The 25,625-nt window shown below is 42.0% G+C and overlaps 1 protein-coding gene and 1 pseudogene across 1 annotated transcript; both read right to left on the reverse strand.

Moving 5' to 3' along the window:
- Positions 1-3,012: 3,012 nt before the first annotated feature.
- On the reverse strand, positions 3,013-7,832 carry LOC147451942 (uncharacterized). Its single transcript, XM_086519191.1, has 3 exons — positions 7,716-7,832; positions 7,323-7,628; positions 3,013-3,039 (listed from the first exon to the last, which is right to left on the reverse strand). The coding sequence occupies exons 1-3, from the start codon at positions 7,830-7,832 to the stop codon at positions 3,013-3,015; spliced, it is 450 nt and encodes a 149-aa protein (XP_086375317.1).
- Positions 7,833-7,933: 101 nt separating this feature from the next.
- On the reverse strand, positions 7,934-19,832 carry LOC147451943 (uncharacterized; annotated as a pseudogene).
- Between the last annotated feature and the right edge of the window lie 5,793 nt (positions 19,833-25,625).

Genomic DNA, 25,625 nt, shown 5'->3' on the forward strand with positions numbered 1-25,625 from the left:
CGCAAACCATAACCTTCAAAGCATAACCATAACCAACAAAGCCGGGCACTGCGAATTGAAACAAAAAGTTTGAAACCTCGGGGAATGACCTTGGTCAATGCACAGTTCGCGTAATCGTGCACCATATTCGAGACATAATGCTAGAGACAACACAAAATGACCATAACCATCATATAACTAGAAAATTTAAATGGGCGCACAATGAGGTGGCAATGGCCATAACTTGTGAGTTAGAATATGAAGACAGTCGCAACCTCACTTGTGGAGAACACAACCGCATGCCATAACCAACAGATTCAAAGGCTAGGACTTCAACACATTTCATTTCACATTCGTGGACTACATTCGCAAACCATAACTTCCAAAGCATAACCATAACCAACAAAGCCGGGCACTGCGAATTGAAATAAAAATTTTGCAACCACAGGCAATGACCTTGGTCAATGCACAGTTCGCGTAATCGTGCACCATATTCGAGACATAATGCTAGAGACAGCACAAATGAGAACTTGCTGAGAACACATTTCAATTCACTTTTCAACACATTTCAAGTTCACTTTTCAATCGACGACCATATTCCAAACAGAATGCATATAACTGACAACCCGGGAAAAGGCAACCTAAACCATAAAACCCCCAACCGAGACATAATCTGGGATGACATCCCAGCATTAAACCATAGCATTTTTTAGAGTGAAACCTTTGCGAGATAACGAGTACACCATCAAAAGAACAGCAAGTAAAGCATCGATTCAAAAAAAAATACATATAGCCATGGTCACAAAGCTTCTATTACAGCCGAAAACCCAAAATCACGAGTTGTAAAGCAAATCATATATTATGTCGCTTATACAAGTTGTCGTAGTCATTGATGTTGTTAAGCCTAAGTAGAGTTGGGACACAATAACCCTATATCGAGGACAAGCACTCCATACACCAATCATGGAGCTGCTGCTTCATGTTGCATACTTGGTCGTGCTGAAACCAGTTCCGTGTCAGCCAGTTCCGGGGCGGCCTCTCCTCCAATCCTCCCACAATAAGCTCCCTGCAAAACAACCCAATTTTTTGTAAACCTTCCAAGAGATACACATAAAGTACACTTGATGTGTGCCTTGGCTAGTCAGGTACTTGATGTATTTCATGACATAAAATCCACAATCAATGCTATTCGGCTGTTGCGGGGCATCCACAAACTTGAGCTCAAGCTGTGACTCATCACCCAAGGCATGTTGAAGGGCTGTATCATCCACCACTTGAGCAAGGCTCCGAAGGCCACTACAAAACATTCATGGCAATAAATGGATTAGTTGCTTGAGGTCATGTAGAAGAAAGGAATGTTCATACATAGGTATCAAGAATACTGACATGTGCATAGCGTCAAGGCACTCAAATGGACTTGTGAGATGTAAGGAGTCAAAATACAACAACTAGTTCTTCTTTCCGGGCAACCGAAGGAGCTTTGCACCTCTATTAACATAAAGAACAAATAACGACCAATGGTGCCTAAAACAAGAAGATCACAACTGTGAGTAAGAGTATTTAATCTTGAAGCCGTGCATGGTGTCTTTCTTGGATGTGAACAGCACCTACAAACTATTGGCCAAAAACATAATACCATTTCCGACAAGTCAAGGCTAGCAAACTGTGTTTCGAGAAATTTCTCGAGAAGGTGGCCAGACATTGTGTACCATAAAGCATCAACAAAGCAAACCTTCTTAAGAATAGAAGGTGGCAAAACATGTTCCATCCACCTGCATACAAACAACCCCTCCTGGTGATAATTAGAAGAACAATTTGCCAGAAAAGAGAGAGAGAGAGAGAGAGAGAGAGAGAGAGAGAGAGAGAGGAGTCTTACTGGCCAAACAAGTCTATAGTCCGAGAGCTAGCCTCTCCGTGCAATATAGCATTGACTAGGGGCTGATCTACATTCGTGGACAGTTTGAATCTTGCGGAATTGAATGTGATGCTAGCATTAGAAGCAAGCCTAAAAGACCAGCATGCAAGACTTAGAATAATGTGAATTAGTACTGACACTCTTTAAAAATGCAAAGCTGGGATATGAAATCACCTGGCTTTTGCAATGTTTGTCCGTGTGGTGACAACCCTACCGCCCCCCTCTTGAGAAACGGACACTCGGCCATTCTCGATGGTGAACTTAAGAGATACATGGGTCTCATGGCTCGGTGATGAGACATCGATAACCACACTTGTCTTTGTAGATGACCGAATTGGCAACTTTTGCCAATGTTCCATTATGAGTCCCTGCACAAAGTCATATTCAGCCCATCGAACAAAAACACAGCCATATTCAGCCCATCGAACAAAATCACAGCCGCCATCAGTGACAACCTCAAGATCCAGCAAAAAAACACAGCCATAATTATTGACAACCCAGAAAAGCAGCAAAAACACAACCATAATCAGTTTTACCTCATTTTGGGAAACACTGATGTTCAATGTCATGGAAGCAAATCTATCAAAGGTGTCCACAATGTGCCATACTGGGAGCTAGAGCTAGTAGACCCGCTACTAGTTGCAGCCTCACCTTCCTTCGCCTTGGACCCTTCTCCCTCCAAGACCTCTCCATCTTCCTTCTTCTCTTCTTGTAGATTTTCCTCTCCTAGTTCATTTGGGATCTCATCATCACCAAGGTCATCTCCCTCTTTCTCTCCTTGGAGATTGTCATCTCCTCGCTCATTTGGGATCTCATCGTCACCAGGGGTTCCTTCCTTTTTCTCTCCTTGGAGATTGTCCTCTGCCTGCTCATTTGGGATTTCATCATCACCAAAGTCATCTTCCCAAAACACATCCTCATTGTGCTCTTCTTCACTGGTTTCATTCCCCTTCTCGCCTTGCATATCGTTGTTTTCCTTTTCTTCCTCAATGTCATCCATCATCACATTCAGCCAGGGTGGAAACACCTTCACTCGCCTTTGCATCAAGACCAAGCATAAAAGAATGGGGTCAACACATTAAGAAAAAACTCAAACTCCAGAAAAACAATGCTTTGGATCAGTCATGAAGCGAGATGTCCAGCTTCTACAAGACCAGACATAGACAAACTTCAACAACGCATTAAAATCAAACAAAAACTGGACATGTAGAATCCTTGTCATGCACATGTGCATCAAGACTAGACATAGACAAGCTGCATCAACGCACTAAAACCAAAAAAAAACTTGATAAACCATATAGCAGGATGCACGGGTTCTTTTCTACTATGGGATGCATGTAAAATCCTCATCATGCACCTCTACATCAAGACCAAACATAGTTAAATGGAATCAGCGCATTAAATTCAAACAAAAACCTGATACACGTAATGCAAAACCTGATACAAAAACCTGTTCTTTTTTATTATGGTGTGCATGTAAATTTTCCTCATCATGCACCTCTGCATGCATACCAAACATAGACAAATGGAATCCGCGCCTTGAAAACATAGACATAACAAAAATGCTGAAAAGTAAACTTGAACCTAAAAAGTAAGCTCGGACACATGTAAGGGTTCGCCTTTAGCTTGGCACCCCCACCTAGGACAATCGAGGAAGAGTCTTGATAAACAATGGCAACTCAAAGACTACGTGAACATGATTTACTTGGACCACCTCTCCTATTGTGTCCTCAATGAGCCTGAGGCCAGCCTCATGACAAAGTAACACGGGGTCTTAAATGACCCCGAGTGGTGGGATCAACGATTGCGGCCGCCTGGGTTGAAATCTCGCTCGCGACCCCGTGTTGACTTTTGTGTGTCGTCCGCCCTGAGGACTAAGTAACACGGGGTCTTAAATGAAGACCTCGTCATGGGATCCATGGCGAGCAGCTATGCGCACAAAAGTAGAGGCACACTCGGCCGTCCGATTTTAAACGGACGTGTCCGTGTTTAATTTTTTCTGTCCGTGTTTACTTTTTTCCATTTAAGTTTAGCTTATATGGTTTATTTGGCGCCTTGTTGACACCGAAATGCACGTGCATGCGTGGTTAGCTCACCAAGCTGCCATGGCAAAGGTGCCAGGTTCGAATCACCGAGCGAGCGTTGACTTGCATTTTTTGTTGGACGTCCATCTCCCTCGAGATTCGCGCTTGCCACACACGCCGTCGATCCCATGACGGGTCTTCATTAAATACCCCGTGTTCTTTAGTCATGTGGGTCGTCTGCCCTCAAGACTAAAGAACACGGGGTCTTTAATGAAGACCCCGTCATGGGATCGACGGCGGGTGTGGCAAGCGCGAATCCCGACGGAGACGGAGACGGACGTCCAACAAAAAACGAAGGTCAACGTCCGTCCGGTGGTTCGAACCCAACACCTTGGCCATGGCAGCTTGATGAGCTAACCACACATGCGCGTGCATTTCGATGTTAAGGAGGCAAGAAATAAACTGTATAAGCTAAACTTTAAACGTTGAAGAGTAAACACGGACAAAAAAAAATAAACACGGACACGTCTGTTTAAAATCGGACGGCTGGGTGTGCCTCTGCTTTTGTGTGCATAGCTGCTCGCCATGGATCTCATGACGAGGTCTTCATTTAAGACCCCGTGTTACTTAGTCCTCAGGGTCGTCCGCCGTCCTCGAGATTCTCGCCACTCAACCACAACCATTGATCCCACCGCTCGGGGTAATTTAAGACCTCATGTTACTTAGTCATGAGGCCGGCACGGGGCCATGGGATCGACGGCGGACGACAGATGGCGTGGATCTCGAGGAGTTCCGACGGTAAGGCAAAAATTGAGAGCTAGTCCCCTCCTAGATGGGAGCCTTGGCAGCCATTCCCCTAACCGGATACGCATGTGCATTTCGTTGAAACGTAGGTGTGTTTACATCTGCTTATGCTTGTCTGAGGTTACTCTCTGGGGATGTCCGAGTTTACATAAGACTCGAACATCCCCAGAGAGTAACCTCAGACAAGCATAAGCAGATGTAAACACACCTACGTTTCAACGAAATGCACACGCTGCATCCAGTTAGGGGAATGGCTGCCAAGGCTCCTGTCTGGGTTCGAATCTAGGACGACACCCGCCACCAACTTTTTGTTTGCCGTCGGATCTCCTCGAGATCCACGCTGTCCACCGTCTCACCGTTGCTCCTCTAAGATCAAGAAGGCTGCCCCTCATCCAAAGGCCAAATGCTCATTCTTGCTGGTGACAGGCTGATTTCAACCCACAACCCGATTGCCATGAAACCTACAACCCAAAGTTCCCTGTGGCAAAAAAGATACATGTGGAAAAAAAGATGGCGCTTGGTAAACTAGGACAAGTATAGATGAACAAGGACAACTCTAAGTATACTTGAACCATAACTCGCTGATTTCAAGGTACACCCCAATGACCTCTTGGGTTGTCAGTCCTCGATTTCATGGCCATCAAGTGCTGGGTTTCATGGTCATCGAGGTCCCCATGGCAAAAAGGGTGAAGATTGGTAAACCATGACCTAGGACAATCAATGACAAACATAGATAAACAAGGACAGAGTATACTTGAACCATGGAGGCACACAACATATAGTTGGATGGGGACGGCATGAGAAGAGACTAGCTACTCCCATCATAGTGTGAGAGCTCAATATAATGAGCTTGGGCTTGAGGGTATGGGCTGAAGTTGCATGCATTGAACCTTTGGTGGATGAAGCTTCAGAGAAGTCCTCTACTTGCTCATTTTCTAAGGACAATCTTTCTCTAGATGGCCATATTTGTGTCAAAATTTGCATTAAAAGTAAGCATGAGGATTGCTCTTACCGCCATGATGTTGTCGCTAACAACACCATGATTTAAGTTTGAATGGTAATAGGGAGGGAGCGTACTGGTGTTGAAGGAGCCTTGGTGTTTGGAGGTATTTCCGTGAGGCTTGGCCGGCAAGTGCCATTGGTTGGGCTCCCGTAGATTGACCGCAGAGAGCTTCTCCTTGATGTATTTTGGCCACCAAGAGTTGCACTTGTAGGTCCACCCTATGTGGTGATGAATGCCTACCAAGAGGATAGAAGGGCTACCATCAAAATAATGGTTTGTAATTTCTCAGGGACGGCCAATCCCCAGATAATGACCTCATCAAGAAGAACCTACCAAGCATCCATACACTTGGCACTGCTTTGTCCTTCTTGCATGTTGGTGTTCACCAATCTCTTGATCAAGGAATCTTAGTAAACTAAGTCGGTATGCTCATATGTCTTGTAAAAGAAAGACCGTATAGCTTCTGCCGACTTCAAAGCACCATTGGCACTCGTCAATCTCCGCAATGGAGCATGATCACATAGACTCCACTGACACAAGACTTGGACCTAGAGTCGAGACAACATCCCATAGTAGAAGCTCCTTGACATATAGCTCCATCTTCAACCCTCATACTTGATAGTCGTTACCATTAAGTTTGTCTATGGTTTGATGTCTAGCTTTAAGAGAAGGGGTAGAAGAGATCTCTGCCATGCCATCAGGTTCCGGATACCTTGGAAGAGAGGAGCAAGCAGCAAGACGAATGTCGCTAAGAGGGATTAAGATTAAGGATCTAGTTGCTTGCAAGCTTGAGTGAGCTATTAAGCTAATAGGGGCTCTGATACCATGTAGGCAAAACCAAAACAAACACTAAAACAATAATTAAAGCTAATGACTAATGTGCGTAATGAATAGAAAAGAGTACTCAGCTGAATGTATTGCCTCGATTGCACAATAACATGGTGAATTGATACAAGACTTGTTTATATACATGAATGGGAGTTCATTGTGCGTAATATCTAGAGCTAACTAGGGCTGCAATGTAGGAGCTAATGTAGGAAGGTAATTGGCCACTAATTTAGGGGCGATTCATGAGAGAAAATAGGACCTACTTTAGCTAAGAAAGACAATGGCACTCCCAATTACAAAGAAAGACAATGGCCATGAAACTTATAACTTGCTCACATGCTTCATGAAGCTTCAAAACATGCAAGGAACTTAAACATTTTCACAAGCAAATGGAGCAACACTTGGACAATGGTGGGTGGGTAAAACAGGCCCATAGTAACAAACAAGCGCGAGGAAAGACCTAGTGGCCATGAAAGCTACAACCAGCTAACATGCTTCATGAAGCTTCAAATAATACAAGAAATGTAAGTTAAATTGTAGCATCCATAAGCATAGAAACACTTTGAACACGATAACAAGCTGCCCTTCAAAACATAAAAGCTGTGAAATTACCTAACCTTTGAGACTTAAACGCTTGTCATAGCAACCATAAGTAAACAAGGAACTTAACCATGCTAACATGATAAAACTTCAAACATACAAGGGACCTAAACAACATACATAGGCATGCAAGAAAGAAGTCACTTAACCAATTAATTAACCAGCTTACATGCGCATCATAGCCTTCGTCGATACGTTTTTGAATGCGTGCAAGGCGCAATTGAGCTGATGCATGGTAGGCAGTCATGTTTTCCTTCACAATATTCTCCACAAATTGCTCCTTTGGCACGGTTCTAAACTCTGGTCTGAGCTTTTCCCATTTCTCAATTGCTCGAAGACAATGAAGATCCTCAGCCTTTTTTACATTTATTGTGAACTTCCTCTCTTTGTCCTCAAACCGCTTCTTTGCCCACTTCTGCCATTCAGCTTTCTCTACTCTCGACCTTGGTGCCTTGGCTCTCAAGGGCAATTGAGCCTGGGAAGCACGACCCGACTTTCGCATTGGGATGTGTATGTCAAGTCCATGTTCTCTCTTGAGATGCCTCTCCATTCGCAACCTCACCAACTCAAAGCGAAACCGTCCAGGGCATTCATCACTTGCACGACATTGCCGGGCAAGCTTCCCATCAAGCAAGAACACCTCCACATATGGCATCAACCCGGACGACATGAACTGCATGCTACTACCCTCAATCTCCTTGTCATCTTCTTTGCATTCACCTGGCTGGCCTGCTTTCCTTTTTGTATCATTCGGCTGCCCCTCCTTCAACTTGGTATCACCTACCTCCTCATCAAGGACCTGTTTGCCTTTCCTTCTTGCAACTGCAGCCTCTACTGCCTTTTTGGGGTAGGACATGGGTTGTGCTGGCATCTTCTCATCCTTCTCCTCATTCCAATCAAACGCCTTCTCCAACTTCTTCCTAGGTCGTGGATTGGTAGAAGCAGGCGTTTGGGGTCGGCCTTCTTCAAAAGGGCTGGCTATGGGGCTGGCGTTCAGGTCTATGATCTGCCTTGCTCTCAGACGGGGGCTACTTCGGATAGGTTTTGGAGGCGTGGCCACCCCTGCAGCCTCCCCAACTGTGGATGCCTGCTCAACACCATGCCCGCTCCTGGCCCCTTTCTTGCCGGAACGCTGTGTTTTTCCCCTTGTTGGCGCCATTGGGCTTCTCCAGCACCCCGCACTCCCTGTTGCTCACCTATCCCCTCCACAAAAAGGATATGCCAGACTCACAGCGCCCTCCCTGTGCGCAATGCCCCACTGGCAATCCCTCAGCAATCCTGCCGATAAGACCCGCTCCCCCTGATTTTGTATGCAGAGCCTCTTACATGCCCAAGGACACCTTCCCTCTCCCCCCAATCATGCGCCCCGTGCCCAACGCCAATCCAAATTTTTTGTCCAACTCAGCCACCATTCGGACAGCTCAGCCCCGCCACATCAGCAGGCCTGTCCACGTTTACAAGTTTTGTCCGTGTTTACTTTTTACGCTGACGTGGAGCGCCGAGATCCCCTCTCCCTTCGCGCCCGGCTTCCCTGCCCTCGATCCCACCTCTCGCCCTTCACTTAAGACCCCGTGTAAGTTAGTCATGAGGGGAGAGATGCATTCTAATTGATGCTCTAGATTTATGTGCCACCAATGCAATTACCATAAGTACAAGAGCACATGCCCGTAGGGTTTGAGAGGTCTAAGCCAAAGGCCATAATCCTAGTAGAGTATTCATCTTTTTCTCGCATTCAAAGTTGCTTCCCACATGTTTTTAGACATGATTTAGACCTGCATACTTTCCTCTCCTAGCCGCTATGTGGGCTCTCCATTTGGAATCCCAGCAAAGTATTCAGCTTTTGCTCACATTCAAAGTTGCTTCCCTCATATTTTCAGACATGATTTAGACCTACTCACTTCCTCTCCTAGCCGCTATGTAGGTTCTCCATTTCGATTCTCATCACCAGAATCATTGAACGTCAAGAATCACTTATCACCCCCACCCATAGTACATCACATGTATCCTTGGTCCCATAGGTCCTATTTGACCTCCGAGGACAGTAATAAAATTTGTGTGTGTGTGTGTGTGTGTGTGTGTGTGTGTGTGTGTGTGTGTGTGTGTGTGTGTGTGTGTGTGTCATACACATAATAAAGGTCAAGAAGGCTTACAGAAACCATCCAATGCCTATGCCACAACAAGGCAGACGTTATAGCTCAGTGTCCACATGGGTTCCTTCCACAACTGGGTATCCTGCATTGTTGCATCACAAGTCAAGTTAGCAATGACATAGTGCATTAACTCTTTAGAAACTACAAACAAAATCTGTTGAATCCAGATACGTTTTGGTTTATGACTCCAAAAAATAGAGTATATATAAATTATACCACATATTTTTGCATAGAAGAGGAGCTATTTATCGAGTCAACCCTTCCAAACATCAACCTGTTACAGTTAACGCAGGATGCCATCAGGAAGATCCACAAATACGTGTCCTCCAAATTAGTTTGATGCAACAAGCATGCTATTTTCTATGCAGGTGTCAGGTCCATTTCTACTACAGCACAATATCATGCTATATTACATCCCCCACCAATTCCAGCAGCAATGTTGAACATTGAAATTCATTTGCAGGTTCAAGTGTCAGAAGCTAATGTGAGTGCACCAGTCACTGCAATGTATGTCATTTGTCAGACAAACAAAGTGTCCTTTTCCTTTGGATGAGTGGATACCCATGATGAAACAAAACGAATTTGCATGCACACGAATACATGCAAAGCTAGTAGAGGAAGGAGAACTTGAGCACCTTGAACTGTGTAATAAGCGTATTTTTTTCTAGGATAGGTGGGCTGGGGGTAAGAGGGATTTCCCTGTAAGGTGCCATAGTAAGGGGGAGCACTTGTTTCCTTTCACGGCCTTTGGTTGCAGGGATCTTTGGGGCTCATCGAGTTTGGTCTTGCTTTATATGGAAGTATGATAGTTTTTATGACAGGACAGGGAGTATAATCTACTTTTTTGCCTTGCCCAAGGATATTATTCACATATCAATCCGTGATTATGTAGATTACATTGCTAGCAAAGTCATTCACTTGTTTGCTTTTGAGGGTCAAAATTGCAGGCATTGTCGTGGCTTGTGAAACTTAGTCTTCTTCTACCTGCATAGCTTTCCATGGGGTGTGATCAGATTTTGAGAAACTTGTTTAGAAACCAAAGATCTTGGCATACAATATAATATCAAAGTCCTGGCCAAAGATCTTGGCATACAATATAATATCAAAGATCTTGGCATACAATATAATATCAATACAATATAATTATATTGTATGCCAAAGATCTTGGCATACAATATAATATCAAAGTCCTGGCCAAAGAGGCAACAAAAGATGAGCTCAAGCCCAAAATAAAGGCAGTATATTGACTTAGGCATCAAGAATGCCATATGAAGCCTCTATCCAATTGATGGGCCTTAAATGGACTAGTCTCCTTGAATAGCATCAAATTCATTTACTTCACTTGCGGGTGTTGTTTATCATTTTACAAGCATGAGCCAAGTTTTGGCAATGTGCCATTTTTTATGAATATGATTGAGTCAAAAATCATTAATTTAACGGATGAACATCAATTTTTATTTGGGCTTTTAGTAATTTACCAATATTACTTTCTTAAAGTACTGGAATGCTTATCCGCATGTTTGCTTGTTAAAGTAACACTTGACAACTTTCTTTGAAGATACTATTTGTTTAGTCTTCATATTTTGCAAAGTTTTGTTGTAAATGTTTTAAGGTTTAGTAGCCTTTAACGCAATATGTGGTTTGGAAACCTATTGCTACCTTTCTAAATTGCATAGTCTCTAAGAAATGTAGGTTATTAACATCAATATTTCATTTATTGACGAGGTTTCTACTTTTGTGACACTTATTTAAATGTCAAACACAAATATGACCTCTGCTAAATTTCATACTATCATTGTGACTAGAATGTATCTACTCATCAACAACATAGTTTTTGAGATTTGTAAGGTTTCAAGTAATGTATTGTTCAAAGGTCGCATTTGTGGACATTTATTTTGTTAAAAATTGGCTAGTGTAAAGTTTAAAGAAATAATTTCATGAAGTTGTTAATGTCCATAAGACTTTTTTGCGGGTTTTCTAATTGAGAATAGTTATTGATGGGTAGAATTAAGTATTGGGAAGATCGTCTCATTTGAGTTGTCAATGTCCAACAATGAGGGATTCCTAATTGGAAATATTACCAACATGGAAAAATAAGTTTTCTACTACTTTTCCCTCGAGAAGATCATGTGTAAGTTCACTAATAAGTGTGTTTGGATGCCCATGTGGGGTGGGAGAAAAGTATCCCACTAAGAAAATCTAATTATCCTCCGTGGGATAGGAAACTTCCTTTAGGGAAACACATGGGCTAATATAATACCATGTGTAAAAGTACTTTGGGAAACTCTCTAAAACTTCTTGTGTGCATGGGTATTTATTGTGAATAATGGGCAAAAAGAAGTTGATTGGTGGAAAATAAATGGCTGAGGGCATGAGCATATATATATATATATATATATATATATATATATATATATATATATATATATATATATATATATATACACATATATATGTGATAATGGGAGAAAAAAGCTGATTGGTGGAAAAGAATGGGTCTAAGGTTGTTATATTTTGGAAACCCTTCCAAAAGTTCTTGGAAAATGGCTTCTTTATGGTTGCCAGCAAGGAAATTGGCAACATGTATAGTGTTTCAAGTCCCATTTCCTATCTTAATAAAATCAATCAAGTATGGATGAGAGGGATGGCGAGCACCATCACAGCATGTAAATGCCCTTTGTTAATCTTTGGATATCATCATCCTTTTGGGATTAGCTTGGTAAGTTACTGGTGTCAAAGTTGAGAGTTCAAGCACCATTGAGTCTATCCCCGTTGATGCGAGCCTAAGAGGAAGTGTGCATATGCTCTCCCCATGGCACTGAAACATACACCATGCATTAAGAACTTATGTTTTTAAAGGCAACAAGAAAATTTGTGGTCTTAAGAGGTAAATCACATCAAGCTAGTGATGGCCACGTGTTCGTGTTGGGACTCTCTCTCTCTCTCTCTCTCTCTCTCTCTCTCTCTCTCTCTCTCTCTCTCTCTCTCTCTCTCTCTCTCTCTCTCTCTCTCTCTCTCTCTCTCTCTCCCCTTTGGGCTTCTCTCAAAAAAAAATCCTATGACGTTGAACAATCTCTTCTTCATCTTCTTACTCTTATTCTTTTCATCTCATTTGATTTGTGAGTGTGCGTGTGCGCGTGTGAAAAGAGAATTATTTGTGTCAAACTGTCATTCAAAAAGTCAAGAATGATTAGTGCCATGTAGGTCCATGTTGGATCAATGCTTGAGCGTTTGCAACCACATAGGTGATATAATGTGGGTTGTATTTGGAAATGCCACGCTAAGATTCCTCATATTGCAAGAGAAAAGTTAACATGAGAGGCAAGGTTGAGTAATTGAAGCAGTATTCACTAGATTATGTCATGTTGTTCTCCCAAGTATACATTCTTTATGGTTGTTGATATTTTTGTTTGCAAAGGTGGTTTGTGGAAAATTTTTGGAGAATGGCTCCCATTTCAAGCCTTCGATGGATATGCAGCACATTCTTTTCTTGAGATTTTAGGCGATTGACCAATGATACACTCGATTTTCCATCATTGACTTAATGATAGCAAAGAAGAAGGAAGAAAAAAATGAAGGATTGGATGAAAGACTATACCAAATCAAGATTTACAATTTTCATGTCTTACAAGCATGTATGCAATGATAGTGATGCAGTTTGCAACATTGTTGTTTTTAACTTGCATTAGTACTATAAAGGCCATGCCAAAGACCGTTGTCATGCAGCTCCGCTTCCATGATAGGAAAAAGAGAAATGCAAGCTAGCCTTCTTTGCAACCTACACATTCATTGAGCAGTAATCGGGGCTTCTTAACATGCCAAGTTTAATGATTAATGTATGCCAGGTGCAGCTTTAAAGGGCCAAGAGATGCCTTAATGATGCTAGAAAGGATTATGCTTGAAGTGAGCACATATGGGAGCTTATGATCTAAAATTGTAGTGCTTGAAGTGCTCTACTGAGCTGTCTTTACAGCTCATCGATAGGAGCTATGGTGCAAAAGTTATGGCAGTTTAAAGTTTGAGTCAATTGCAGATCAGTACCAGATTGGGCAACTGTAGCTGAGGGGACAAAAATTAAGTGAATGCACGGACCTGAAGTGCTCACTTTGTGGAGTGCGGCGGTGTTTTCAAATCAGTGATCGGAGTTATGGTTACCAAGCCATTAAAGATTCATCGGGGGCCAGCTCCGTACGAGTCTGGTCCGTTCGGTTGGTATTTTAACTAGGAGTTTTGAACTTCATCCAGGTTTTGGAATGCAGTATAATAAGTGCTCGAGGAGAATCTTGTCCAAAAAGTCATCACTTGCAGTGCATTGAAAGAGGGGTATGCTGATGGATCCGTGCTCAGCACTATTGGGGTTGAGATGTATACATTTGATAATACTTTGATTGAATGTATATACAAAATAATGGATATTGGAGAAAAATATTGTGCCAGGCATTGCCTTGGCCGGCATGTATGCCAAATATGATGCCTTACTTTTGCGGATCAAAGCTTTGGTTGATGCCGCATGCCAAATAAGGTGCCTTTATGTATGCCAAATGGGGTGTCCTTGAGGGGAACCGGAGTGGACATGCTTGGCAATGCTTTGGTCGACATGAAGCTATGCACACCAAATGGGGTGCCCTTTAAGGGCCACCCACAGCCCATACAAAGCTTTGGCCCCCCACTTTAATGGGGGCCATCCTATTTTTTTAAAGGGATGTGAACCAAAGAAAGGAAGCCATGGTGTTAACGAGCGCAAGTGCAGGCACGGGAAAACAACTCACGTTGGGTGCCATGAGCATCAGATGAGTGTGGCCGTGACATGAGGTTTCTTCGTAGGTGAAAGCAAACCTATTCGGCCCCGGTTTCACTTTTTTTCATGCAGTTCATTTTTCGGGCGTGCCACATCATTGATGGGGCTCCCACACCAAGTCAGTCACGGCGTAGTAACGTGCGTGGTGGGGCCTATTTTAGGGCATTTAGGAGGAAAAGAAGGGGATTGGAAAATGAAGAAGGAAGCTTGGCAAGGGGTGATGGAGGGAAGAAGGGGGGAGAATCAAAGGAGCCGGGTCTCTCTTCCTCTCTCTCGTCCTCGGCTCAGAGAATTAAGGAAAGGAGTCGGCCTCTCTTCCTCTCTCTCGTCCTTGACTAGTAATGCATGCAAGGGAAAGAAGCGAGGAGGTTACGAAGCAAGGGCTTCTCCCGCTCTCTCTCGCTCTTTCGTATTGAAGAAGAAAGCAAACACTTTCGCTCTCAAGCATAAGCAAGAGGAAGAGAGGAGCCGCAATATTTCTTGCTCTTTGTTAACTGAGAACTGGCGGCTACACTCAACTGAAGACTGGCGGAATGCGAAAAGAAAGAAATCCTATGTAGTCATTCTCTGATTAAGAAAACCTGTAATTTCATTTGTAAATACTTGGGGCTTGCAGAAGTTTCCAATTTTGTATATTATTTTGCCATTAGACTGAGTAGGATTTTACTTTGGAACATGAGATATTGTATTTGGAAGGTATTTATTCCAAATTTTGACCTTACTGAAAAAAACCCTTTGTTCATTTTATCAAGTGTCTGTGAGAAGCGTATTCTGTGTACGAGAGAGAGTGAGAATTTATCTTGACCCTACCCGCACACTGGTGGTCAGAATTGAGTGCGGAGAAGTGCAATGTGTGGCCCCCGGAGAGAGCTACACGCCAACACCTACATTGCGGGTGTACGGCAATGACACACTTGGGGCGATATTGATGCAAAAGGATCCTCAAACTTCTTTCATGTGTCCTATCTACTTCTCTAGTCACATGATGACTCCATCAAAAAAGGGATACATGGCAGTGGAGCACACGGTGCTTGCATTAATGTTTGCTACCACAAAATTTCGCTCTTATTTATTGTCTAGACCATTCATAATCTTAACAATGGAAGACGTATTTCCTTATGTAATGCAGCACATGGATGTTTCTTCTAGGATTTCCAAATCGCTCACAAGGTTGCAAGAGTTTGACTACACAATGCAAGTGGAGAGCTCCACAAGAGCCAGTCTAGGAAGCATTCTCATTCATCACCACTATGAAAAGAAGTTGAAGATCAAGACAAGTGACAAAGAGACTACACCTGTGTTGGAGGTCCCAAAGGTAGAGGGGGCTTACTCTCTTTACTTTGATGGAGCCTACAAGAGGACAATGGACAAAGCTGCACTTGGCATTGTCATCTTCAATGAGCAAGGGGATAAGGTTTTTTCCATAGGGAATCTCTTGGATTCCCACTCCAACAATGAAGCAGAATATGCAGCCTTAACTCTTGGGTTAAAGTGGTGTGTGACACAAGGTATTCAACGATTAAATATATTTGGTCATGCCATGCTTTTAATAAAACAAATACAAGGAACTTGGCCTTGTAAAAATCATAGCTTGCTAGGCCATTTGTGCAAGGTTAAGGAACTTTTGGGGAAGTTTCAAGTTGTACAATTACATCATGTCCCTTAAGCAGAAAATCAAGAAGCAAATGCTCTAGCTAGAGAGAAGCTACAAGATGTTTCAGCTGTGGGTGCTATCAAGTTGAAGTTGCCTCTCTTCCAAGGTAGTGATTCTATGCCTGACATCATACGTTTCTTGGACACATCAGAGTGTCCTAAAGATCTTACTAAGGGCCAAAAGTAGTGGCTTGTGCGTAAGGCAACAAAATACCGCCTTATCAATGACGACCTCTACTGCAAGGGTAAGGATCAAATTCTTAGGCGTGTACCTCTCTCTAGAGAAATCACTGAAATCATTTCAAGTTGCCATGATGGTGTTTGCGGAGGAAACTTTGCACTTGACATCACTAGTAGAAAGATTCTACAAGCCGGGTTTGTATGCCTAGTCTATAGAGGGATGTGTGCCATTGGTGTAAAACATGCAAGGAATGTCAAAAAGAAGGGAATAGGAGGCTCACCTATGAGCCACACACTCCTATAATCTCATATGGACCATTTGAGAAATGGGGAATTGATGCTATTGGGACTTTTCCAAGGTCACAATTAGGTAAATTGTATATCATCATGGGTGTAGACTACATGACCAGGTGGGCTGAACCAGTTGCTACTACCCGGATTATAGCAAAGGAAGTGGCTAAGTTTGTGTTTGAAAACATTTTTTGCCGTTTTGGCACTCCTCTTGAAATAATTTCTAACAGGGGACCAAGTTTTAGAGGAGACTTGGTAGGAGAGCTAATGGAGAATCTGGGTATCTCATGACGACACTCAACTCCCTACTACCCATAATGCAATGGTTTGGTGGAAAAAGTAAATGGTATGATCTACAAGATCATCACTAAACATGTAAACAATCACAAAAGTGATTGGGACAAGCATCTTATGGCTACACTTTGGGCTTATCGCACTTCATTTAGCACATCTCTTGGGCTCACGCCATATCACTTGGTTTATGGTAAGGATGTCATTTTACCCATTGAAGTACAATTGGCTAGTCTCAGGGTGCTAGCTGGACATATGGAACACAAAAATAGTCATCTCCACAATCACGTTCTTGATCTAGAGAGGCTTCAACTAGACAGAGAAGATGCTATCAACTATTATGCAGCACAGGCCGAGCAACGTCGACTTACCTTCAGCAAGGGACTTAGAGAAAAAGGTCTCAAGCAAGGTATGTTGGTCCTAAGGTATGATAACAGGTTTGACACTAGGAAGGATAAAAAGTTTTCACCCAGATGGGAGGAGCCATTCGTCATTAGAAAGCGCTACAACAATGGCAGTTATCGATTGATGGATGCAGATGGTAGGCTCCACAAAACATGTCTCAAAGGATGGAGGCTAAAGCATTACTTTTTGAGGTTTGATCAAGCACCTATGATGGAAATCCTTGAGGAGGGAGACTCCTCCACCTCAATTGAGGAAGAATCAGAAGTAGAGCTAGAGACATAAATGCCTCTAGCTTCAGAGGGAGGACTAATGAGGGCCGTTTTTCAAAATTTTGCTCCACCTCTCTCTTGGTATGCACTTGATGCATGAAAATCATAAAAAACCTATGTATTTATTTTGTACATAGCTATGGTTTTGACACATTTGGATCTCGGAATAAGGAGAGGTACAAACAAACCCTATGAAAGAAAAAAATCAATGGATGTTGATTCTACCCGACGGGTCACTACCTGAGAGTTACTACAGGTGAAGAGTAAAAGTCAATAGTCAAAGGGAGAAGAATCTTATGCATTGTGGAGATGGAGTCAACAAAATATTATCAAATTCAATCATAATTCACTTGTGGACACAAGGCTTGCACATGAAGTCAAGAGGGGACCACCTGAAAGACTTTTGGAAAGGAAAAGATAGACACATATTTTTGTGGGATTTTCGTCTATTTTTTCCATTCCAATTTGGAAAACATTTTCAATAGCAAAGTTGTAAGCGTTGAGCTGATCTTTCAGCCCCTTTTTTTATATAATTTTTGGAGCTACGGTTTGGGATATATGGCCAAAATGGTGGAGCCTGTCTGTCCACATGGGAAGAAGTCATGATTAACCAGTTCCACACACAAAATTTCTTATAGGTTTCTCTCCATTATTGCTATATTTTCTCTTATGTTATCAAGATTCTCTTGGACTCAATCTATGGAAGGTGGCATGTAGACAAATCTTGCCATGATGAAGGCGATTAGGAGGAAATTGGTCAATAAGCAGGGCACACGGAGCTCTCTCATTGGGGGAATGCCTCTAACTGAGGTTACTTTGTGATAACTCCTCTTGCTCATAATCTCTTTCCTAATCACTCACTTGGACTATAAAAGGAGGCCTTCTCTTTTGTAATGGGAGACACACAGACTACACACTACACACACACACACACACACCCTTGTGCTACATACTAGTAGCATGAACCCCAATCACATAATCACAACACCATTACCATCACCATCACCATCACCATGCACACAAAAAAAAATGAGCACCATACCTCCACACACTTGTTGAAGGCACAATTTCAAGAAGATTACTGGTGGATACACTCATGATATTCCTCGCCATCAATTCCTATCTCTCCATTATGCCCCCTACGATCTTGTTTCCTTCTCAGTTTCTTGCCATACGTTACCTATTGTAGTCATCTTTTGCAAGCGATCAACACACTCCATCTTGGTGCCATACCTCCTGTCATTTGGGATATACTTCATTGTGAGTATGGTTTATGCTTGTTTCCTTCCATTTTGCTTATGTTGAGGTGTGGGGATTCGCCACCATATACACACACTCTCTCTTTCTCTCATATTCCTATTATCTTGCTACTTGCACCTTAAGGTGTGTGGATTCGCTATCTATGGTATTGACAAATTGGGCTTCTGCCCAACATGACAAATAATCCACTATTGTCAGGATATAAGCATTTCTTTACTAGTCATGGGTAAGGGTCCAATAACATCAAGACCCCATTTTGCAAACACATCAAAAGCTAGAATTGTCTTTTGTAATTCAGGTTTCAAATTTCTCTTTCCCATTTTTCGACAAGGCAAACAAAACTTGCACCAATGGTTAACATCCCGTTGAATCCTAGGCCACACATAGCCTTCTTGTAAAATTTTATGCAACATGATCTTCATGGCAAAATGGCCTCCACAAGACTCCTCATGATTTTCTTCCAAAATTTCCTCTTTCAAGGGCACAATGCAAAACCAAATCACTTCCTTTTATGTAAAATACATCATCAAGCATTTTGTACTTTCTAGATATTTTATGAAATCATACTTTTTGGAGGATGGTAAACTTTTGGGTAAAACACCTGTCAACAGAAAATCCATTTTCTTTTACAACACTTCCCTCCCATGATATACAGGGGAATTTTCCTTCAACACAAACACACAAGTGATCATTTCTTGAGCAGCATCATGAGCTTCTTGATTTTGAGACCTCCCAATATGTTGCAAACTCCATGCTTCAAACTTTTTGAGCAACGATTTCACCTTGAAGCATAAATTATTTAGTTTAGGATTCTTATTCTTCCATACTCCCAATACTTGCTTCATAACTAACAAGGCATCTCCTTTGATCTGTAAGCGTCTAATTCCGAATCGTAAACAAATGTGCAAGTCATCTTAAGAGCCATGTATTCTACTTCATTGTTGCTTTTTGCATCAAGTTTCAGCCCTTGTTTCCTTACAAGTTTTCCTTGTGCATCATAAATGACAATGCCTCCCGAATTAGCATCATATACTAGGTGAAATTTGGACTCACAAAAGGGCCCTCTAAGGAGTTTGACTTTACCTCTCTCTACCAAAACCGGTGTATGAATAAAATTTTGTAAACAAAATCCAAAGTTGGTAGAGGTTTGACACTTAGAATGTCCTCTTCAAGCTCTATCTATTGATATATAGCATGCCATGAGATTCCTCATATTTTAGAAGATTTTTTTTTTAATCCCTCTCTCTTTTGCCTACGGGCAGCATATCTGCTTCTTTCTTTTCCACTCGCACAATACCCACCTGACCACCAAAGATTGAGGCCTGATTTTCCTGTTCAGTACCTTGATCTCCACGTATATCCAATGCATAATCATCAGCCATGTTAGAAACTTGTTGGGGGAGTGGGAACATATTACCTCCCATCCTTGTTGGCTTTGAACAATAAGTGCTGATATGACCAAGTTCACCACAATTATAACAGGTAGGGATGAACCTCCTTTGCAGCTCAAAGACACCTTGTCCACGATCCGCATCAGCATTAGGCTGAGCTTCACATGCGTGGGCCATTCCTCTACCATGTCCATGACCACGACCACGACCACGACCACCTCCAAGAACAATGAGTCGCAATTCTTGCATCATGGTCATCATATCTTGCATATGTTGTTGTAAATGTTTAGTGTTAGCAACCTTTTCAATAGTTTGAGCTCCACCTTCTACCTGATTTCCCTCATTTTGGACATCATTACCTTACACAGGGACCGCTTTCCCATACTCATTAAGTCTTTGAGCCTTCCATTCTTTCTCCCCAGTGATAGTGTCTGCTTCCTCAAAGAATGTAGCGGGCCTTTTTAGCTCAACTTTGAACTTCATACTTTCTTTTAAGTTTTCCACAAAAAGGTCCTTCTTTAACATGGATGAAGGGATTTCATTTCCCAAAGCTCGGGCCCATTTATCCCATAAACGGGTGAACTGCATGACAAAATCATCAACACTTTGATTAACCTTTTGAGTGTACCCCAAAATTTCATGCCAAAATTCATCAGGTACTTCAATGGATCTGTATTGTGCCAGAAAATCTTGCTTCACACAATTCTAGTCCAAAACCACCCCTAGAGTTTGTGCCTGCACACCAGCTCTTCATGATTTTGCAACCAAACTTTTGCCTCATTCTGTTAATTGTATTGTAACAGTCGCAAAAATATAGCTTGGTCTAGTATATTTTGAAGTAAGAAATTGACTTCCATTTTTTCAATAAAAGTATTCTCATTAGGCAATCCATGAAACTGTGGAAACTTGTCTGCCATGTTTGATTGCCACCAAAACACTTACATGTGACGTCGAAAGCTCAAGGGATGTCGATGGATTGCTCCAGCAGCTAATCCACCTCACACTGGGTAACCCGACCCCCAGTGCTTGGCTTCACAAAATCTCATGACCCTCTAAATGCTGCAATTCAATTATATACGACCCCCTCAAGTGATGTCCACAATTTGCACATACATAGACGGTTGTCCACAAGGACCCACATCCCCTTTACATTCTTTGTCTGCAAAATAGAAATATTTCACAAGAATAGGAGCATGGGAGCTCTTGCTCCTTTGTGGGGCCACCAAAACGATGCTAGCATGCAAACGGCAAGAAAAATGAGTGCCTCTATAGCCTTGCACGAATTACACCTTCGGAAGGAAGAACTATTACACCGTCGAAAACAACTGTGATAAACACCTGTAGAAATCTATGAAAACCCCTCCAACATGAAACACACTTGAAATTAGGAGAAATAAAGGACATCACGATGAATCTTGTCTTGTGGAGATTTTCATAGAGTATCCATATTAAGCAAAAAACAGATGAAAGATGAAAGAGTTATGGCTGCTCGAATCCGGGGGTGTACTCTTTCTTGCTAAAAAATGAGCTCTCTGGAATTTGTGCAGGTGTTGCAGCTATTAAAATGGGGTGCTTCCTTATCTTTTATCCCAAAAAAATTCTCTCTCTTCTCAATCAACAAGGCTCTCTTGGTTGGCATCTTTTAATTGGCTCATTTTTAGCCTTTTTTGGGCATAAAATGAGATGTCGGTGACCCTTTGACCAAGGGAATGGGGTGGGTCCAAGTGGCTGGGGACCAAAATTTGTACCAGGTTCCTGTGTAGCTAAGTGGGGACTCAAAAGAAGTTCCTTTTCTCTCCGATGACGCCCATGATCTCTTGGTAGGCATCTTTTAATCGGCTCATTTTTTACCTTTTTTGGGCATAAAATTAGGTATCGGTGACCCTTTGACCAAGGGAATGGGTAGGGGCAAGTGGTTGGGGACCAAAATTTGTACCAGGTTCCTATCCATCTGAGTGGGGACTCAAAAAAAGTTCCTTTTCTCTCCCATGAAGCCCACGAGCCCCTCCAGCCTTGAGAGCTCCTCTCACTTTGATACACCCATAATGGACTCCCAATGTGCCCTATATACCCCCTATTCTCCTCTTTTCCCTTCCCATGTGGGATAATTTCCATGCCACATGGAACTTCATCCCCAAGCCTCCCAACTCCCTCATGTCAAGGTAGTTTCCATCTTCTCCCCCAAGTAGGAGAGTTTCTCGGACACCTTTACCAAAGAATAACTTGTTGCTCCGGTCACCGAATGACACATTGTAACACACGGCTTGGAGCCCAAGTCCTTGACTACTTCAATAATTCTCAAACCTCATAATTTATAATTCAAATTATCAAGTTGGCCTAGTTGTCCTTGTCGCATGCATCTGCAATCACTTTCTAAGTTGAGACCGCCACTTCGGATGCTCATAACTCATGATGTACAACTCCATTTCACGAGCTATAAAGCATGGCTGAAAATACTTATTGAAAACCATTTTTTGGAAACTCAAACAACCCAAAACATCAGCACTCAATCCTGGAAAAATCACACCTTTGTACATGAATTTTTACATGGTCACTTCCAAGACTTAGAGGGCTATGTACACATATATACATGAGGCTAGTGGGCAAGCTGTTTGGCATGAACTAGTGACTTTATGCTCATCCAAAAAATTCCTGACAACATGATCTGACCTTCTAGACATCATCCACTCACACGTGCGCTAGAAATATTGTTTCAAAGGTTGACGTCCTAAGGCATGCGGATGCATATCTCAAGATCTAACATATATAGCGTTACGCAGTGACAAAGGCATGCGCGCCTACAACCGGGCCAAGACTCTGTAGAGTTAGGCAGTGACAAAGGCATGTGTGCCTACAATCAAGCCTAGACTGGTCACCCCACATATTTTTTTCTCGTGCAATGAGAAGGCTACGCTTGCTATCTTTGCCATAAAAATAGAAAAAGGCAAGCCCCATTTTGCTACTATTTGTATTTCATGCAGGGACTGAAGCTGTGCTATTATTAGTTTGCATTATTAATAGTTTTCTATATTATTATTACTTTGCATGATGAGTTTTCTATATACTGCTTTTATTATCGATCTGTAGTTTTCCTAAGGAGGCGGAATTTTGCAGGCTTTGCTTCTCATAATAGCAAGGGGCTTAGCTTTTTCCTACAATGTGCAACAGATCACCTAACATTTGTTTTCTAAAGCAATTTGAAAAGCAGCATTCACCTATTGCAGGTGCAGGTTTCTTCTGGTTAAGGTTTGCTCGGTATATGCTGTTGCGGGTGCTTGGCCACCAATTACCTTGAATGTGATGCTCCTTTGGCTCCATCTAGTACCAAATAGTGATGAGCATCGGGGGTCAATAACACCCAAATACCCAATTAATATATTTTTTTGGAGGGGGTGTGTGTGTGGGGGGGGGGGGGGGGGGGGGGGGGGGGGGGGTGATACTCATAGATTGCAGTTATAGCTAATTAAAAGAGTGTTCTTTCATGGTCATAGTAAGACCCTATAGTTTTTGAGCTATATATAGTATCTCTATATATAGCACTATGGTCCCCTCTATATAAACTCATCTCGTATGATTAGTTGACACACTTTGGGGTTTGCAGATCTAGAGTCATCTCTCTCTCTCTCTCTCTCTCTCTCTCTCTCTCTCTCTCTCTCTCTCTCTCTCTCTCTCTCTCTCTCTCTCTCTCTCTCTCTCTCTCTCTCTCTCTCTCTCTCTCTCTCTCTCTCTCTCTCTCTCTCTCTCTCTCTCTCTCTCATCTCGGCCTTCCTCCCTTGTCAACATGGTATCAGAGCTATGGAGAGCATAGACATGAAAGATAAGTTTACTCATGATGTCATTTTCCTAAGCTGATGCAAGAAGATTTGTATTTTTGTTTCTTTCTTGTTTTGTTAATGTTTCAAAGAAAAATAGAGTTGGCGTTTAGGATGCAAGAGCAGCCACAAGATTCACATGCAAGCGCGATGAAAATTTTTGTTCAATTTTGTTTATGGCTAAGGGTAGAGACGCAGAGATGCACTAAGGCACTAGAACTGCCATAAATATGGTGCTAAAAGAGCAGAGAGTATGCAGTTTTTGAAGTCACGTGATTCTCCAAGCCATGATAGGATGCACCTCGTAACCAACCAAATATGGTGTTGAAAGAGTAGATATGCAGCAGCTTTCTAATTACTGGTCACTTATAGTTTTGCAAGTTGATATTAATGACTGCTAACGACCACACTAAGGCACTTGCATCTTCTCGTCCCCTTGATATTAACAACTGCAAACAACCACACTATGACACTAAGGCACTTGCATTTGCTCGACCCTCCAATACAAACCTAGCCTATTTGCTTTAGATAGTTTCCACATTTATAGCATCTTGGGATTTTTAAGCTTTTCTAGTTGATGGGCTACCAGATTTATAGCATCTTGGGGATTTTTGAGCTTTTCCATAATGGCGCTGCCAGATTTATAGCATCTCCAATGCCTATTTTCTTCAGATAGCACTGCCATAAATATGGTGCTGCCATATTTATAGGATCTTGGGGATTTGCCAGCTTTTCTAGCTAGCCCAATTTGAGGCACCGATTCAAAGATGCTTTTGGTAGCACTTCAGAGCCATTTATGGTGCTTTAAATATGGTGGTGCTTGCACATTGCATAAATATGGTGCTATGATATTTATCGTGCTTGCGGATTTCATAAATACATGGTGCTACAATATTTCAATGAATATTGTAGCATCTGCCGATAGCAGTGTTGGTTCCCACATGTATAGCGAGGTGGTTTGCAAAAAGCTGCGAGCTTTGCCCAGGCATGAAACAGAGACCTTTTTTCACCACAAAATCGAGATCATCATTGGGTGCTTCCCTTGATGCAATACATCAAGTGATTTTATTATTGACCAACAAGCTGCTATTTTATTTTATTATGGACGTCACTATCTATACATACATACAAAAGTCATGGCGGGCCTTTTACACAAGTTTCAGTGCAATAGCTTCAAATTTTGACCTCAAAACCGAGAGAATTTCAAGTTTTCCCTTATTTTCACCACCTATGGGAAAGAGCCAATCGCAAATGACCATATATTAGAGATTTTCCTTATGAATCGATTCTTCCATGGAGTCATATGTCTATAATTGAGTAATATGTAACGGGCTAGTAATTCTAGTAGTGCTCACAGATGTCCAACAAATGATAGAATGATTTTTTGTTACCATGGTGAGTATCGTGATGCCATGGTACATAAGTCCATGACTATGATTAAGTTTTTATTTGATTTGTTGAAAGTGTCTCTTATGCCATGGTACATAAACTTATGATGATGATTACTATTTTAAAGTTTTTATTTGATTTCTTGAAAGCATCTTTGATGCCATGGTACGTAAATCCATGATAATGATTATTGCTATTTGAAAGCTTTTATTTGTTGAAAACGTCTCTGATGCCACGGTATGTGAATCCATGATGTTTACTCATATTTCAAAGTTTTTCTAAGCGTCTTTGATGCCATGGTACTACGTAAATCCATGATGATTGTTATTTTAATGTTTTTATTAGGTCTCTAATGCCATGGTTAATATGGTGATGCCATGGTGAGTACTGTGAAGCCATGATGATGATTGTTTTTTCAAAAAATTTCTAAGCATTTATAATGCCAAACTGAATACCGTGATGCCGTGTTATGTAAAGCAATGATAATTGATATTTCAAAGTTTTTCTAAGCGTCTCTAATGCCATGGTGAATACCGTGATGCCATGGTACATAAAGCCATGATGATGACAGCTGACAATTGAG

Source organism: Adiantum capillus-veneris, chromosome 8, assembly GCF_014529385.1.
Source record: "Adiantum capillus-veneris isolate H3 chromosome 8, ASM1452938v2, whole genome shotgun sequence".
Classification (NCBI taxonomy): Eukaryota; Viridiplantae; Streptophyta; class Polypodiopsida; order Polypodiales; family Pteridaceae; genus Adiantum; species Adiantum capillus-veneris.